A 16,460-nucleotide genomic window follows, 5' to 3' on the forward strand; every position below is an offset into this window, starting at 1 on the left:
CTTGCAGCTGGATTAGCCCAGTTTTAGGAGCAGGAAGCCAGGCTGGGTCAGGTCCCAAAGGTGTGGATACTCCAGGATGGGATTTGGGGACTCCAGGTTGGGGTTTTTGGGGAATCCAGACTGGGATTTGAGGATTCAAGTTGGGGTTTGGAGGTTCCAGGTTGGGGTTTGAGGATTCCATGTTGGGATTTGAGGATTCCAGGTTGGGGTTTGAGGATCCCAGATTGGGATTTGGGGATTCCAGGTTGAGGTTTGAGGATTCCAGGTTGGGATTTGGGGATTCCAGGTTGGGATTTGGGGATTCCAGATTGGGATTTGAGGATTCCAGGTTGGGGTTTGAGGATTCCAGGTTGGGGTTTGAGGATTCCAGGTTGGGGTTTGAGGATTCCTGGTTGGGATTTGAGGATTCCAGGCTGGGATTTGAGGATTCCAGGTTGGGGTTTGAGGATCCCAGATCGGGATTTGAGGATTCCAGGTTGGGGTTTCAGGATTCCAGGTTGGGATTTGAGGATTCCAAGATGGGGTTTCAGGATTCCAGGTTGGGATTTGAGGATCCCAGATTGGGATTTGAGGATTACAGTTGGAATTTGGGGATTCCAGGTTGAGATTTGGGGGTTCCAGGCTGGGATTTGAGGATTCCTGGTTGGAATTAGAGGATTCCTGGCTCCCTGCTCTTCAATCTCCATCCCAATTTCTAACCCTCCCCTCCATCTCGGCCCTTCCCTGGCGAGTGGTTCCTGCTGGGCTGCCCCCAGGGCACTGCACAGGTGGCTCTGGGGGAGATTTGGGGACACTCATCGAGGGACTGGGGGGCACTGGAGCATCTCTGGGCTGATCCCAAAGCACTCCCAGCCAGCAAGGCTTAGAGAGACCCCAAAATCCAGCCTGGAGGATTTCCTGCAGAGGTGTGACCGACTCACCTCTGAACATCCCTTACCTGTGGGCAGGTGACAAGTGACAAAAGCAGCCTGGAGAGAGGTGGCAGGGCCTGGGACATGGAGCTTCCACGTGCTGGGACTCGTTGTGTGCTCGGGAGTGGTTCCTTGTGCTGGGATTTCTCTCTCTCTCTCTGCCACCACCATCCTCCTCCGTGGTGTCCTGCTCGGGGTCTCTCTCCTATTCACACCTGGTGTCTTCTTCTTTTGCCCCTCCTGGGCTGTAGCTAAAACTCAGGATGGTGTGGCCTTAGAGATCCAGCCCCTGAAGAGCCAGGAGGGGGTGGAGAACGAGGAGAAGGAGAAGAAGAAGGTGAAAGTGCCCAAGAAGGAGAAGTCGGTGCTGCAGGGGAAGCTGACGCGCCTGGCGGTGCAGATCGGGAAGGCAGGTGGGTGACAGTGACAGTGACAGTGACCCCAGAGCTGCTGGGGCAGGGCTGTGCCTGTCCCCAGTGTCCCCTGAGCTCATGGGACAGGGCTGTGCCTGTCCCCTGTGTCCCCAGAGCTGCTGGGGCAGGGCTGTGCCTGTCCCCAGTGTCCCCTGAGCTGCTGGGGCAGGGCTGTGCCTGTCCCCAGTGTCCCCTGAGCTGCTGGGGCAGGGCTGTGCCTGTCCCCAGTGACCCCAGAGCTGCTGGGGCAGGGCTGTGCCTGTCCCCAGTGTCCCCTGAGCTGCTGGGGCAGGGCTGTGCCTGTCCCCAGTGTCCCCTGAGCTGCTGGGACAGGGCTGTGCCTGTCCCCTGTGTCCCCTGAGCTCATGGGACAGGGCTGTGCCTGTCCCCAGTGTCCCCTCACCCATCCTTGTCCCTGTCCCCAGTGTCCCCAGGGCTGCTGGGGAAGGACTGTTCCTGACCCGTGTCCCCTCACCTCTCCCGTGTCCCCAGGGCTGATCATGTCCCCAGGGCTGATCATGTCCCCATTGTCCCCTCACCTCTCCCGTGTCCCCAGGGCTGATCATGTCCCCATTGTCCCCTCACCTCTCCCGTGTCCCCAGGGCTGATCATGTCCCCATTGTCCCCTCACCTCTCCCATGTCCCCAGGGCTGATCATGTCCCCAGTGTCCCCTCACCTCTCCCGTGTCCCCAGGGCTGATCATGTCCCCATTGTCCCCTCACCTCTCCCGTGTCCCCAGGGCTGATCATGTCCCCAGGGCTGATCATGTCCCCATTGTCCCCTCACCTCTCCCGTGTCCCCAGGGCTGATCATGTCCCCAGGGCTGATCATGTCCCCATTGTCCCCTCACGTCTCCCATGTCCCCAGGGCTGATCATGTCCCCAGGGCTGATCATGTCCCCATTGTCCCCTCACCTCTCCCGTGTCCCCAGGGCTGATCATGTCTGCCATCACTGTCATCATCCTGGTGCTCTACTTCGTCATCGACACTTTTGGGGTGCAGGGCCGGCCCTGGCTGGCCGAGTGCACCCCCATCTACATCCAGTACTTCGTCAAGTTCTTCATCATCGGTGTCACCGTGCTGGTGGTGGCCGTGCCCGAGGGGCTCCCGCTGGCTGTCACCATCTCCCTGGCCTACTCTGTCAAGGTGAGCAGCAGGGGAGGGAACCCCACTGAAACACCTTCAGAAAATCAGGATTTTAGGTGCCTTGCTGAAAATTGAATGTTAGAGGGGAGGAGTTGTCTGGAGTTAAATAATTGATTTTCTGTCATTTTGTGTTTGCTCCCAATGCAAACTGGTGAGCAGACCCAGAGGAACATGGACAATGCAGCCAGAAAGTCGTTCTTTGGAAATTGGGCTGTCCCCAGAAATCATTTGTGTTGTCATTGACAAAAGGTCAAGAGTTTAGGGTGAGGAAGACTCAACTTACTTCCTCCTTTTAAGACCCCTCCCCACAAAAACGGGAGGAGACCAGACCAGGCTTAATTGAAGACCCCCGACTTAATTGAAGAAGTCAATCAATTCTTAATAGCCATACCAGCTAATTACCATATGAAGCAGGGATGGGAGGGGCTGATTGGCTGAATCCTTTCCAATAAACTCTGTGATCTGTAATTTTGCAGTGTGTATTAGAGGATTACCTCTAATGAATAAACACACTCTTATTATAAGGGCATGGGTGTAAGAGGGAGCATGGAGAGTAGAGAGAATATGAGGGGTAAGAGAGGTGAGGGGGCAATTTCCTGTTTACAACACAATAAATATTCTTTGATATTCTAATACAAAATAATAAAATACTCTGATTTCCATTAACCAATTGAACACGATAAATATTCTTTGATATTCTAATACAAAATAATAAAATATTCTGATTTCCATTAACCAATTGAACACAACAAACATTATTTTATATTCTAATACAAAATAATAAAATATTCTGATTTCCATTTACCAGTTGAACACAATACACCAATTCCTTCATATTTACGTGCAACTTCTCAGAATCACTAAATCATTTCATGGCTTAACCCTTATTTTCAACCTTTTTCTGCCATACTTTGGACAGGTCGGTTCTTTGGTATTTTGTGACATTTAAATGAAGGAAAAAAATCCTTAAACCTCCACACGGGCATCACTTAAACAACGGAACACACCCTAAACTCCCACACGGTTTTCAACCTCCCATTCAACAAAAACCCCCTAACGCTTCTATTCCTCCGATCCCCAAATCCCCCCCAACACCCACTTGGGGTCTCCCCGCAGAAAATGATGAAGGACAACAACCTGGTGAGGCACCTGGACGCCTGCGAGACCATGGGCAACGCCACGGCCATCTGCTCGGACAAGACGGGCACGCTGACCATGAACCGCATGACGGTGGTGCAGGCGTTCGTGGGGGACGCGCTGTTCCGCCAGCTGCCCGAGCCCGAGGCCATCCTGCCCCGCACGCTCGACCTGCTGGTGCAGGGCGTGGCCATCAACTCTGCCTACACCTCCAAGATCTTGGTGAGGGGCGTGGGGAGGGGGTTGGGATGCTGTTAGGGTGGGTTTGGTATGGGTTTGGGGTGGGTTTGGTATGGGTTTGGATGGTTTTGGTATGGGTTTGGATGGTTTTGGGGTGGGTTTGGTATGGGTTTGGATGGGTTTGGGGTGGGTTTGGATGGTTTTGGTATGGGTTTGGATGGTTTTGGTATGGGTTTGGCTGGTTTTGGGGTGGGTTTGGATGGTTTGGTATGGGTTTGGATGGTTTTGGGATGGGTTTGGTATGGGTTTGGATGGTTTTGGGGTGGGTTTGGATGCTTTTGGGGTGGGTTTGGTATGGGTTTGGATGGTTTTGGGGTGGGTTTGGATGGTTTTGGTGTGGGTTTGGTATGGATTTGGATGGTTTTGGGGTGGGTTTGGCTGGTTTTGGTGTGGGTTTGGTATGGGTTTGGATGGTTTTGGGGTGGGTTTGGATGGTTTTGGGGTGGGTTTGGTATGGGTTTGGCTGGTTTTGGGGTGGGTTTGGATGGTTTTGGTATGGGTTTGGATGGTTTTGGGGTGGGTTTGGCTGGTTTTGGGGTGGGTTTGGATGGGTTTGGTATGGGTTTGGATGGTTTTGGGGTGGGTTTGGTATGGGTTTGGATGGTTTTGGGGTGGGTTTGGTATGGGTTTGGATGGTTTTTGGGTGGGTTTGGTATGGGTTTGGCTGGTTTTGGGGTGGGTTTGGATGGTTTTGGGGTGGGTTTGGTATGGGTTTGGGTGGGTTTGGTATGGGTTTGGCTGGTTTTGGGGTGGGTTTGGCTGGTTTTGGGGTGGGTTTGGTATGGGTTTGGCTGGTTTTGGGGTGGGTTTGGTATGGGTTTGGCTGGTTTTGGCATGGCTTTTCCTGCTTTTGGCACAGTTTTTCCTGCCTTTGGCAGGGCTTTTCCTGCATCTGGCAGGGCTTTTCCTGCCTTTGGCATGGGTTTGACATGGATTTTCCTGCTTTTGGCATGACTTTTCCTGCTTTTGGCACAGTTTTTCCTGCTTTTGGCACAGTTTTTCCTGCTTTTGGCAGGGGTTTTCCTGCTTTTGGCACAGCTTTTCCTGCTTTTGGCAGGGCTTTTCCTGCTTTTGGCACAGTTTTTCCTGCATTTGGCATGGCTTTTCCTGCTTTTGGCACAGTTTTTCCTGCATTTGGCAGGGCTTTTCCTGCTTTTCCCACGGCTTTCCCTGCTTTTGGCATGGGTTTCACATGCGTTTTCCTGCTTTTGTCATGGGTTTGGCACAACTTTTCCTGCTTGGGTTTGGCACAGCTTTTCCTGCTTTTCCCACAGCTTTTCCTGCTTTTGGCAGGGCTTTTCCTCCTTTTGGCATGGATTTGGCATGGATTTTCCTGCTTTTTGCACAACTTTTCCTGCTTTTGCCATGGGTTTGGCATGGCTTTTGCTGTTTTTAGCACAGTTTTTCCTGCCTTTGATATGGCTTTTCCTGCTTTTGGCATGGGTTTGGTATGACTTTTCCTCTTTTTAGCATGGTTTTGACAAGGCTTTTCCTGCTTTTGGCATGGGTTTGCCATGGCTTTTCCTGCTTTTGCCATGGCTTTTCTTGCTTTTAGCACAGATTTTCCTGCTTTTAGCACAGGTTCACCATACTTTCCCTGCTTTTAGCACAAATTTTCCTGCTTTTAGCACAGGTTCACCATACTTTCCCTGCTTTTAGCACAGATTTTTCTGCTTTTACCATGGCTTTTCCTGCTTTTAGCACAGGTTCACCATACTTTCCCTGCTTTTAGCCCAGATTTTCCTGCTTTTAACCCATTCCCCCATCCTTCCCTCAGCCTCCAGAGAAGGAGGGGGGTCTGCCCCGCCAGGTGGGCAACAAGACCGAGTGTGCCCTGCTGGGCTTCGTGCTGGACCTGAAGCAGGACTACCAGGCCGTGCGCAACGAGGTGCCCGAGGAGAAGCTCTACAAGGTTTACACCTTCAACTCCGTGCGCAAATCCATGAGCACCGTGCTGAGGAGCGGCGGCGGCTTCCGCATGTACAGCAAGGGCGCCTCCGAGATCATCCTGCGCAAGTAACTCCTGCTCTGAGAGGGGCTGGGGGCTCTGCCCCTCCGAGGGGGTGTTCATGGGGGGTTTTTGGGGTTTTTTGGGGTTTTTTTTGGGATTTTTGGGGGTTTGGGAAGTGGGGATATGTGGGTGTACAGCAAGGGCGCCTCCGAGATCATCCTGCGCAAGTAAATCCTGCTCTGAGAGGGGCTGGGGGGCTCTGCCCCTCCGAGGGGGGGTGGGAGGTGTTCATGGGGTTTTTGGGGGGTTTTTTGGGGGTTTTTTGGAGGGTTTGGGGAGTGGGGATTTGTGGGTGTACAGCAAGGGTGCCTCCGAGATCATCCTGCGCAAGTAACTCCTGCTCTGAGAGGGGCTGGGGGCTCTGCCCCTCCGAGGGGGTGTTCATGGGGGGTTTTTGGGGTTTTTTGGGGGGTTTTTGGGGCGTTTTTTGGGATTTTTTGGGGGTTTGGGGAGTGGGGATATGTGGGTGCACAGCAAGGGTGCCTCTGAGATCATCCTGCACAAGTAACTCCTGCTCTGGGGCTCTGCTGACCATGGGGGGGTGGGAGCTGTTCATGGGGGTTTTTGGGGTTTTTTTTGGGTTTTTTGGGGTTTTTTTGGGATTTTTTAGGGGTTTGGGGAGTGGGGGTGTGTGGGTGTACAGCAAGGGCGCCTCCGAGATCATCCTGCACAAGTAAATCCTGCTCTGAGCAGACTGGGGGCTGTGCTGACCCATGGGGGTGGGAGGGATCCATGGGGTTTTTTGGGGGTTTTTTGGAGTTTGGGGAGTGGGGGTGTGTGGTTGGGTGGAGTGGTTTTGGGGTGGGTTTGGGGGAGCTGGAGGGAACTGTGGAAAAGTGGATAGCCCCTTTTTTGTGGATGGGGTGCCAGGATTGTGCTGAGTGTTTTTAGGAAGGTTGAAGGGGGTTGTGAAAGGGGAATGTTTCCCTTTGGGAGATGGGGTTATGGGATTGTGCTGAGTGGTTTTTGGGTGCATTTAGGGAATCTGGAGGGGGCTGTGAAAAAGGGGATAGCCCATTTTGTGGATGGGGTGCCAGGATTGTGCTGAGTGTTTTTAGGAAGGTTGAAGGGGGGTTGTGAAAGGGGAATGTTTCCCTTTGGGAGATGGGGTTATGGGATTGTGCTGAGTGGTTTTTGGGTGCATTTAGGGAATCTGGAGGGGGCTGTGAAAAAGGGGATAGCCCATTTTGTGGATGGGGTGCCAGGATTGTGCTGAGTGTTTTTTGGGTGGTTCTGGGGAAGCTGGAAGGAGCTGTGGAAGGGGAATTCCCCCCTTCTTGTGGATCAGGTTCCAGGAATGTGCCGAGTGTTTTTTGGAAGGTTGGAGGGGGTCATGGAAGGGCAATGTTCCCCTTTGGGAGATGGGGTTATGGGATTGTGCTGAGTGGTTTTTGGGTGCATTTAGGGAATCTGGAGGGGGCTGTGAAAAAGGGGATAGCCCATTTTGTGGATGGGGTGCCAGGATTGTGCTGAGTGTTTTTTGGAAGGTTGGAGGGGGTCGTGGAAGGGGAATGTTCCCCTTTGGGAGATGGGGTTGTGAGATTGTGCTGAGTGGTTTTTGGGTGCATTTAGGAAATCTGGAGGAAGGAAAGGGGGAATGTTCCCATTTTTGTGGCTGGCAGGACTGTTCCTCTCCTCTCCTCACCTGCCATCCCTCCTCAGGTGCACCAAGATCCTGGACAAGGACGGCGAGGCGCGGCTGTTCAAGGTGAAGGACAGGGACGAGATGGTGAAGAAGGTGATCGAGCCCATGGCCTGCCACGGGCTCAGGACCATCTGCCTGGCGTTCCGGGACTTCCCCGGGGACCCCGAGCCCGACTGGGACAGCGAGAGCGAGATCCTGGCCGAGCTGACCTGCATTGCTGTGGTGGGGATCGAGGATCCCGTCCGGCCCGAGGTACGGCCCTGCCCGGGCTGGGCATCCCCTCCTGGGGATCATCTGATCCCTGGGGATCATCCCATCCCTGGGGATTCCAGCATCCCATCCTGGGGATCATCCCATCCTGGGGATCATCTGATCCCTGGGGATCATCCCATCCTGGGGATCATCTGATCCCTGGGGATCATCCCATCCTGGGGATCATCCCATCCCTGGGGATTCCAGCATCCCCTCCTGGGGATCATCTGATCCCTGGGGATCATCCCATCCCTGGGGATTCCAGCATCCCATCCTGGGGATCATCCCATCCCTGGGGATTCCAGCATCCCCTCCTGGGGATCATCTGATCCCTGGGATTCCAGCATCCCATCCTGGGGATCATCTGATCCCTGGGATTCCAGCATCCCATCCCTGGGGATTCCAGCATCCCATCCTGGGGATCATCTGATCCCTGGGATTCCAGCATCCCATCCCTGGGGATTCCAGCATCCCATCCTGGGGATCATCTGATCCCTGGGGATTCCAGCATCCCATCCTGGGGATTCCAGCATCCCATCCTGGGGATCATCTGATCCCTGGGATTCCAGCATCCCATCCTGGGGATTCCAGCATCCCATCCTGGGGATCATCTGATCCCTGGGGATTCCAGCATCCCATCCTGGGGATCATCTGATCCCTGGGGATCATCCCATCCTGGGGATCATCCCATCCTGGGGATCATCTGATCCCTGGGATTCCAGCATCCCATCCTGGGGATCATCTGATCCCTGGGATTCCAGCATCCCATCCCTGGGGATCATCCCATCCCTGGGGACTCCAGCATCCCATCCTGGGGATCATCTGATCCCTGGGATTCCAGCATCCCATCCCTGGGGATCATCCCATCCTGGGGATTCCAGCATCCCATCCTGGGGATTCCAGCATCCCATCCTGGGAATTCCAGCATCCCACCCCTGGGGAATCCAGCATCCCATCCCTGCTGTGTCCCAGATTCCCTGATGGGCCCCAAACTCCCTCATATGTCCCAAAATTCCTGATGTGTCCCCAAATTCCCTGGTGTGCCCAAGCTCCCTGAAGTGCCCCAAACTCTGAAGTGCCCAAACTCCCTGATTCTCCCCCAGCTCCCTGCTGCAGCCATTCCTCTCCCATTTGTTTTTTTAAACAACCCCATGGCAACCTGTTCCCACCCAAAATTCCCAATCTTTGGGGTCTGTGCTGCTCCAGGCTGTGCCTAAAGTGGATGGAAACAGCCAGGAAGGATCCCTGAGCTCCTGGAGCTCTTTTTTTTTTCCCCTCTGAGCTGTCTGCTGGGCTGATGCAATAATTGCCCCTCTGGGCTGCAGTGTGCAGCTCCCCCTGCCCTGCTGCTCCCTGATGGGATGTTCTGGGATCTGGGAATTGCATTAGGGATCCCTGGCTGCTGCTGCTCTGGAGGCCCCTGATTGGATTTGCTGGTTCCTCACTCAAACATCCTCTCTGCTCCCTGAGGGATAAACCCATTAGTGGGGTGGGGGATAAACCCATTAAGGGGGTGGGGGAGAAACCCTTTAGTGGGATGGGGGAGAAACCCTTTAGTGGGGTGGGAGAGAAACCCTTTAGTGGGGTGGGGGAGAAACTCATTAGTGGGGTGGGGGATAAACCCATTAAGGGGGTGGGGGAGAAACCCTTTTTAGTGGGGTGGGAGAGAAACCCTTTAGTGGGGTGGGGGATAAACCCATTAGTGGGGTGGGGGATAAACCCATTAAGGGAGTGGGGGAGAAACCCTTTAGTGGGGTGGGGGATAAACCCATTAGTGGGGAGGGGGATAAACCCATTAGTGGGGAGGGGGATAAACCCATTAAGGGGGTGGGGGATAAACCCATTAAGGGGGTGGGAGAGAAACCCATTAAGGAGGTGGCAGAGGAGGAAATCCCTTTTTTTATGGGATTGGCTGTGCCTTAGCAACCAGCGAGGTGACAACGAGGTGACAGCGAGATCCCTTCCCTTTGGGGTGACACATCCAACCCCCTCACCCCTCCAGAACCCTCCCCAGACCCTTTTACCAAACGGGCTCAGCCTCTGGGCGCTGCCCCATGGCCCTGCTGTCCCCAGGTGCCCGATGCCATCCTCAAGTGCCAGCGCGCGGGGATCACCGTCCGGATGGTGACAGGGGACAACATCAACACGGCCAGAGCCATCGCCACCAAGTGTGGCATCCTGCTGCCCGGGGAGGACTTTCTGTGCCTGGAGGGGAAGGAGTTCAACCGCCTGATCCGCAACGAGAAGGGAGAGGTGGGGCCGGGAGCTGCAGATTCCCAAAATCCTGATGGGTTGGCAGGATCTCAGTGGGTGTCTCAGTTTCTGATGAGTTTCCCAATTTCTAATGGGTTTCTCAAATTCTGATGGGTTTCTCAAATTCTGATGGGTTTCTCAAATTCTGATGGGTTTCTCAAATTCTGATGGGTTTCTCAAATTCTGATGGGTTTCTCAATTTCTAATGGGTTTCTCAAATTCTAATGGTTTTCCCAATTTCTGACGGGTTTCTCAAATTCTAATGGGTTTCCCAGTTTCTGATGGGTTTCTCAAATTCTGACAGGTTTCCCAATTTCTGATGGATTTCTCAAATTCTAATGGTTTTCCCAATTTCTAATGGGTTTCTCAAATTCTGATGGGTTTCCCAATTTCTAATGGGTTTCTCAAATTCTAATGGGTTTCCCCATTTCTGATGGGTTTCCTAAGTGCTTTTGGGTTTTCAGAATCCTGGTGGGTTTCCCAATTCCTAATTGGTTTCCCAAATCCTAATGGGTTTTTCAGATTCTGATGGGTTTCCTAAATCCTGATGAATTTTCAGAATATTTATGGGTTTTCCAAATTCTGATGGGTTTCCTAAATCCTGACGAATTTTCAGAATCTTTATGGGTTTTCCAAATTCTGATGGGTTTCCTAACTGCTTATGGGTTTTCAGAATCCTGATGGGTGTCCCAAATTCTGATAGGTTTTCCAATTTTAATTGGTTTCCCAAATCCTAATGGGTTTTTCATCTTCTGATGGGTTTCCTAACTGTTTATGGGTTTTCCAAATCCTGATGGGTTTTCAGAATCCTGCTGAGTTTCCCGATTTTTAATGTGTTTCCCAATTTCTAACGGGTTTCCCAAGTTTCTGATGGGTTTTCCAAATCCTGATGAGTGTCCCCAATTCTGATGGGTGTCCCAAATCCTTATGGGTTTTCCAAATTCTGATAGGTTTCCCAATTTCTAGTTGGTTTCCTAAATCCTTATGGGTTTTCCAAATTCTGATGGGCTTCCCAATTTCTAATTGGTTTCCCAAATCCTAATGGGTTTTTCAGATTCTGATGTGTTTCCCAAACCCTGCTGGGTTTTCAGAATCCTGCTGAACTTCCCAAACCCTGCTGAACTTCCCAAACCCTGCTGAATTTCCCAAACCCTGCTGAATTTCCTAAACCCTGCTGAATTTCCCAAATCCTGCTGAACTTCCCAAACCCTGCTGAATTTCCCAAACCCTGCTGATTTTCCCAAACCCTGCTGATTTTCCCAAACCCTGCTGAATTTCCCAAACCCTGCTGAATTTCCCAAACCCTGCTGAATTTCCCAAATCCTGCTGAACTTCCCAAATCCTGCTGATTTTCCCAAATCCTGCTGAATTTCCCAAACCCTGCTGAATTTCCCAAACCCTGCTGATTTTCCCAAACCCTGCTGAACTTCCCAAACCCTCCTGAATTTCCCAAACCCTGCTGATTTTCCCAAACCCTGCTGAATTTCCCAAATCCTGCTGATTTTCCCAAACCCTGCTGAACTTCCCAAACCCTGCTGAATTTCCCAAACCCTGCTGAATTTCCCAAACCCTGCTGAATTTCCCAAACCCTGCTGAACTTCCCAAATCCTGCTGATTTTCCCAAATCCTGCTGAATTTCCCAAATCCTGCTGATTTTCCCAAATCCTGCTGAATTTCCCAAACCCTGCTGATTTTCCCAAACCCTGCTGAACTTCCCAAACCCTCCTGAATTTCCCAAACCCTGCTGATTTTCCCAAACCCTGCTGAATTTCCCAAATCCTGCTGATTTTCCCAGACCCTGCTGAACTTCCCAAACCCTGCTGAATTTCCCAAACCCTGCTGAATTTCCCAAACCCTGCTGAATTTCCCAAACCGGCTGAACTTCCCAAATCCTGCTGATTTTCCCAAACCCTGCTGAATTTCCCAAATCCTGCTGATTTTCCCAAATCCTGCTGAATTTCCCAAACCCTGCTGATTTTCCCAAACCCTGCTGATTTTCCCAAACCCTGCTGAATTTCCCAAACCCTGCTGATTTTCCCAAACCCTGCTGAACTTCCCAAACCCTGCTGAACTTCCCAAACCCTGCTGAATTTCCCAAACCCTGCTGATTTTCCCAAACCCTGCTGATTTTCCCAAACCCTGATGCCCAACCCTGCTCGTGCTCAACCCACTCTCCTTCCCTCCTTGGGATTTTCTCTCTGATGAGACAGAAAATTCCTGGTGGAGGGAATTCACCTCCCTTTTTCCTGCTCCTGCAGGTGGAACAGGAGCAGCTGGACAAGATCTGGCCCAAGCTACGTGTGCTGGCACGTTCCTCACCCACAGACAAGCACACCCTGGTGAAAGGTGCCCACCCTATTTTCCCACCCCAATCCCCACTGCCAGCTTTCCCCCTTCCCCTTTTTATTTCATATTTTTGATTTTTTTTTTCCCCCCCAATTTTCTCATTTCCATCACAGGAATCATTGACAGCACCGTGGGGGACCAGAGGCAGGTGGTGGCAGTGACAGGGGATGGCACCAATGATGGCCCAGCCCTGAAGAAAGCAGATGTTGGGTTTGCCATGGTAGGGGCAATTTTGGGATTTTCCTTTGCTCTGGGTTGTGCTGAGTGGGTTTTTTTGGGGGGGTTGTGGAAAGGGGAATGTGCTGCTTTTGATGGTGAAGGTGACAGGAAAATGCTGAGAGTGTTTTTTGGGAAAGGTGGAAAAAGAGGAATTCAATTTTTGACATGGGTTGCCAGGATTGTGCTGAGTGTTTTTTGGGAAAGGTGGAAGGAGAGGAATTCACCAATTTTTGACATGGGATGCCAGGAAAATGCTGAGTGTTTTTTGGGAAAGGTGGAAGGAGAGGAATTCACCAATTTTTGTGCATGGGATGTCAGGAAAATGCTGAGTGTTTTTTGGGTGAATTTAGGAAATCTGGAGGGGGCTGTGAAAGGGGGAATGTGCCCTTTCTTTAGGTGGGATGCCAGGAAGGTGCTGAGAGTTTTTTGAATTATTTTGGGAAAGCTGGAAGGAGATGTGGCAGAGGAATTCACCAATTTTTATGCCAGGATTGTGCCCAGTGTTTTTTAGGTAAATTTGGGAAATCTGGAAGGAGCTGTGAGAGAGAAATCCCCCATTTTTTATGCCAGGATTGTTTTTTGGGTGTGAATCATTTCCACACCATGAAAACTTCTCCAAACCTAAAAAAAATACCCAAAAAGGGAATTTTCTTGGGATGTTTGATCAGAGTTTGAGCTGCATAGGAGTGTGAGCAAGGAATTGGGAATTCCTTGGAAGGACCTGCCCTCTCCTGGTGTCTCTCCATAATTTGGTTTTCTCTTTTTTTTCCCCCTTCACCCAAATTCTAGATCAGGCTTTGGGAATTTATTTGTGCTGGGAAACTCTTTATAAATTCTTTTAAATATGCATAAAATTTTTAAACTTTACAACTCTTTATCTTTTTTATCCTTTCTGAAAGGAGCAGGGAAATAAACCTGTTTTTAACAGATTTCCAGTGGATTAATTTTTAGGGATATGAGCAGGAAGCTGCACAGGGAGTTTTAAGCAAATGAGAGATTTTTGTGAAATATTTTTAGGAACATCCACATTTTGAGGAAATTACATCCAAATGCAATTCCAGAGCCTTTTTAGGGTGAGCAGGGAAGGTTCCCCTAAACCCCATGCCCTACATCAGGCAGGGATTTCCTTTTTTGAGGTGGGATTGGGATCTGGAAAATCCGGGAAAACATTTTGGGATTCCTGCATGGAATTCCTGGGGGGGCAGCGCCTCCCTGTGCCAGCCCCGGGAACTGCAGCCGGGGATTTTTGGGAACACTGAGGATTTTTGGGAACACTGAGGATTTTTGGGAACACTGAGGATTTTTGGGAACATTGAGGATTTTTGGAAACATTTTTGGGAAGCTGCAGGGCCCTGGGGCAGAGCAGAAACCTCTGGGCTCAGTTCTCCCTCCTTTGGGCCACCAGCTGGGGATGGAGCCATTCCCTGCCATGAGGAGGGAGCTGTTTTCCAGCTGTTTTCCAGCTGTTTTCCAGCTATTTCCAACTCTTTTCCAGTTTTTTTTTCCTGCTATGTCCCTGCCATTTCCCAGCTGTTTCCTGGATTTTTTTCTGACTGTTTCCAGCTGTTTCCCAGCCTTTTTCTGGCTGTTCCTTGTCTTTTCCCCAGCTGTTTTCCAGCTGTGTCCCAGCTGTTTCCTGGGTGTTTCCCAGCTGTTTCCCAGCTATTTCCCAGCCTTTTCCTGGCCATTTCCTGACTGTTTCCCAGTTGTTTCCCAGCTGTTTCCTGTCCTTTTTCTGGCTGTTTCCCACCTGTTTCCCTGTCATTTTCTAGCTGTTTTCCAGCTTTTTTCCAGCTGTTTCCTGTCCTTTTTCTGGTTATTTCCTACTTGTTCCCCACCTGTTTCCCACCTGTTCCCTGTCCTTTTCCCAGCTGTTTCCCACCAGTTCCCTTTCCTTTTCCCACCTGTTTCCCACCTGTTCCCTGTCCTTTTCCTAGCTGTTTCCCACCAGTTCCCTTTCCTTTTCCCACCTGTTTCCCACCTGTTCCCTTTCCTTTTCCCACCTGTTTCCCACCTGTTCCCTTTCCTTTTCCCACCTGTTTCCCACCTGTTCCCTTTCCTTTTCCCACCTGTTTCCCAGCTGTTTCCCACCTGTTCCCTTTCCTTTTCCCAGCTGTTTCCCACCTGTTCCCTGTCCTTTTCCCACCTGTTTCCCACCTGTTCCCTTTCCTTTTCCCACCTGTTTCCCACCTGTTTCCCACCTGTTCCCTTTCCTTTTCCCAGCTGTTTCCCACCTGTTCCCTTTTCCCACCTGTTTCCCACCTGTTCCCTTCCCTTTTCCCACCTGTTTCCCACCTGTTTCCCACCTGTTCCCTTCCCTTTTCCCACCTGTTTCCCACCTGTTCCCTTTCCTTTTCCCACCTGTTTCCCACCTGCTCCCTGTCCTTTTCCCAGCTGTTTCCCAGCTGTTTCCTGTGTTCTTTCTGGCTATTCCCCAGCTGTTCCCCAGCTGTTCTCCACCTTTTCTACCCCATGGCTCTATCTGGGGAAGCTGAGCTGCCTCAGATCCTGTCCCTGGATTCCAAACCCAGCCTGGCTCCATCTGCAGGAGCTTCCCCTGCTGGGAGCAGTCCTGGGAAGCAGCAGGGCTGTGACTCAGGCCTGGCTTTGTCCCCCAGGGCATTGCTGGCACAGATGTGGCCAAGGAGGCCTCAGACATCATCCTGACCGATGACAACTTCACCAGCATCGTCAAGGCCGTGATGTGGGGCCGCAACGTCTACGACAGCATCTCCAAATTCCTGCAGTTCCAGCTCACTGTCAACGTGGTGGCTGTGATTGTGGCCTTCACTGGGGCCTGCATCACACAGGTGAGCTCACCTGGGCAGGTGGGGTATGGGGGAAATCACTTGGGTGAGTGGGACATGGGGGGGAATCACTTGGGTGGGTGGGACATGGGGGGGAATCACCTGGGTGGGTGGGACATGTTGGGGGTGTCATTGTGACCTTCACTGGGGCCTGCATCACACAGGTGAGCTCACCTGGGCAGGTGGGGTATGGGGGGAATCACCTGAGTGGGTCCTGTATCACACAGGTGAGCTCACCTGGGCAGGTGGGGTATGGGGGGAATCACCTGAGTGGGTCCTGTATCACACAGGTGAGCTCACCTGGGCAGGTGGGGTATGGGGGATTCTCACCTGGGTGAGTGGGACATGGAGGGGAGACTCACCTGGGCAGGTGGGACATGTTGGGGGTGTCATTGTGACCTTCACTGGGGCCTGCATCACACAGGTGAGACCAGCTGGGCAGGTGGGGTATGAGTGAGACTCATCTGGGTGGGTGGGACATGGGGGGGAATCACCTGGGTGAGTGGGACATGTTGGGGGTGTCATTGTGACCTTCACTGGCACCTGCATCACACAGGTGAGCCCAGATGGGTGTGTGGGACATGGCTGGGGGGAACTTGCAGAAATATTTGGGGAGTGTTTTAGGCAGATGTTAAATACCCAAGGATAATTCTGGAGAGGTTTTCAGGAGGAGAGTGAAACAAAGAATGACAAAAGTTGGATTTTTTTCCAGGACTCTCCCCTGAAGGTTGCTCAGAAATATTTGGGATGCATTTTAGGAAGATGTTAAATACCCAAGGATAATTCTGGAGAGGTTTTCAGGAGGAGAGTGACACAAAGAGTGAGAAAGGTGGATTTTTTTGGCAGGACTCTGCCCTGAAGGTTGCTCAGAAATATTTGGGGGTGCATTTTAGGAAGATATTAAATACCCAAGGATAATTCTGGAGGGGTTTTTGGGAGGACAGTGAAACAGAGTGAGAAAGGTGGATTTTTTCCAAGACTCTCCCCTGAAGGTTGCTCAGAAATATTTGGGATGCGTTTTAGGAAGATACTAAATACCCAGGGATAATTCTGGAGAGGTTTTTGGAGGACAGTGAAAC

The 16,460-nt window shown here is 51.5% G+C and overlaps 1 protein-coding gene across 1 annotated transcript in view; it reads left to right on the top strand.

Moving 5' to 3' along the window:
- The window catches only part of ATP2B4 (ATPase plasma membrane Ca2+ transporting 4), a gene marked incomplete at its 3' end in the record, with an annotated part of 30,608 nt that extends 14,996 nt beyond the window's left edge, over positions 1-15,612 (top strand). The window contains 10 exon segments of the mRNA XM_079327023.1: positions 1,163-1,324; positions 2,257-2,471; positions 3,588-3,830; positions 5,626-5,864; positions 7,522-7,756; positions 9,830-10,009; positions 12,268-12,355; positions 12,469-12,575; positions 15,193-15,407; positions 15,609-15,612. Coding sequence (XP_079183149.1) covers positions 1,163-1,324; positions 2,257-2,471; positions 3,588-3,830; positions 5,626-5,864; positions 7,522-7,756; positions 9,830-10,009; positions 12,268-12,355; positions 12,469-12,575; positions 15,193-15,407; positions 15,609-15,612 — 1,688 coding nt within the window.
- Between the last annotated feature and the right edge of the window lie 848 nt (positions 15,613-16,460).

Source organism: Erithacus rubecula (assembly GCF_903797595.1).
Source record: "Erithacus rubecula genome assembly, chromosome: 26".
Classification (NCBI taxonomy): Eukaryota; Metazoa; Chordata; class Aves; order Passeriformes; family Muscicapidae; genus Erithacus; species Erithacus rubecula.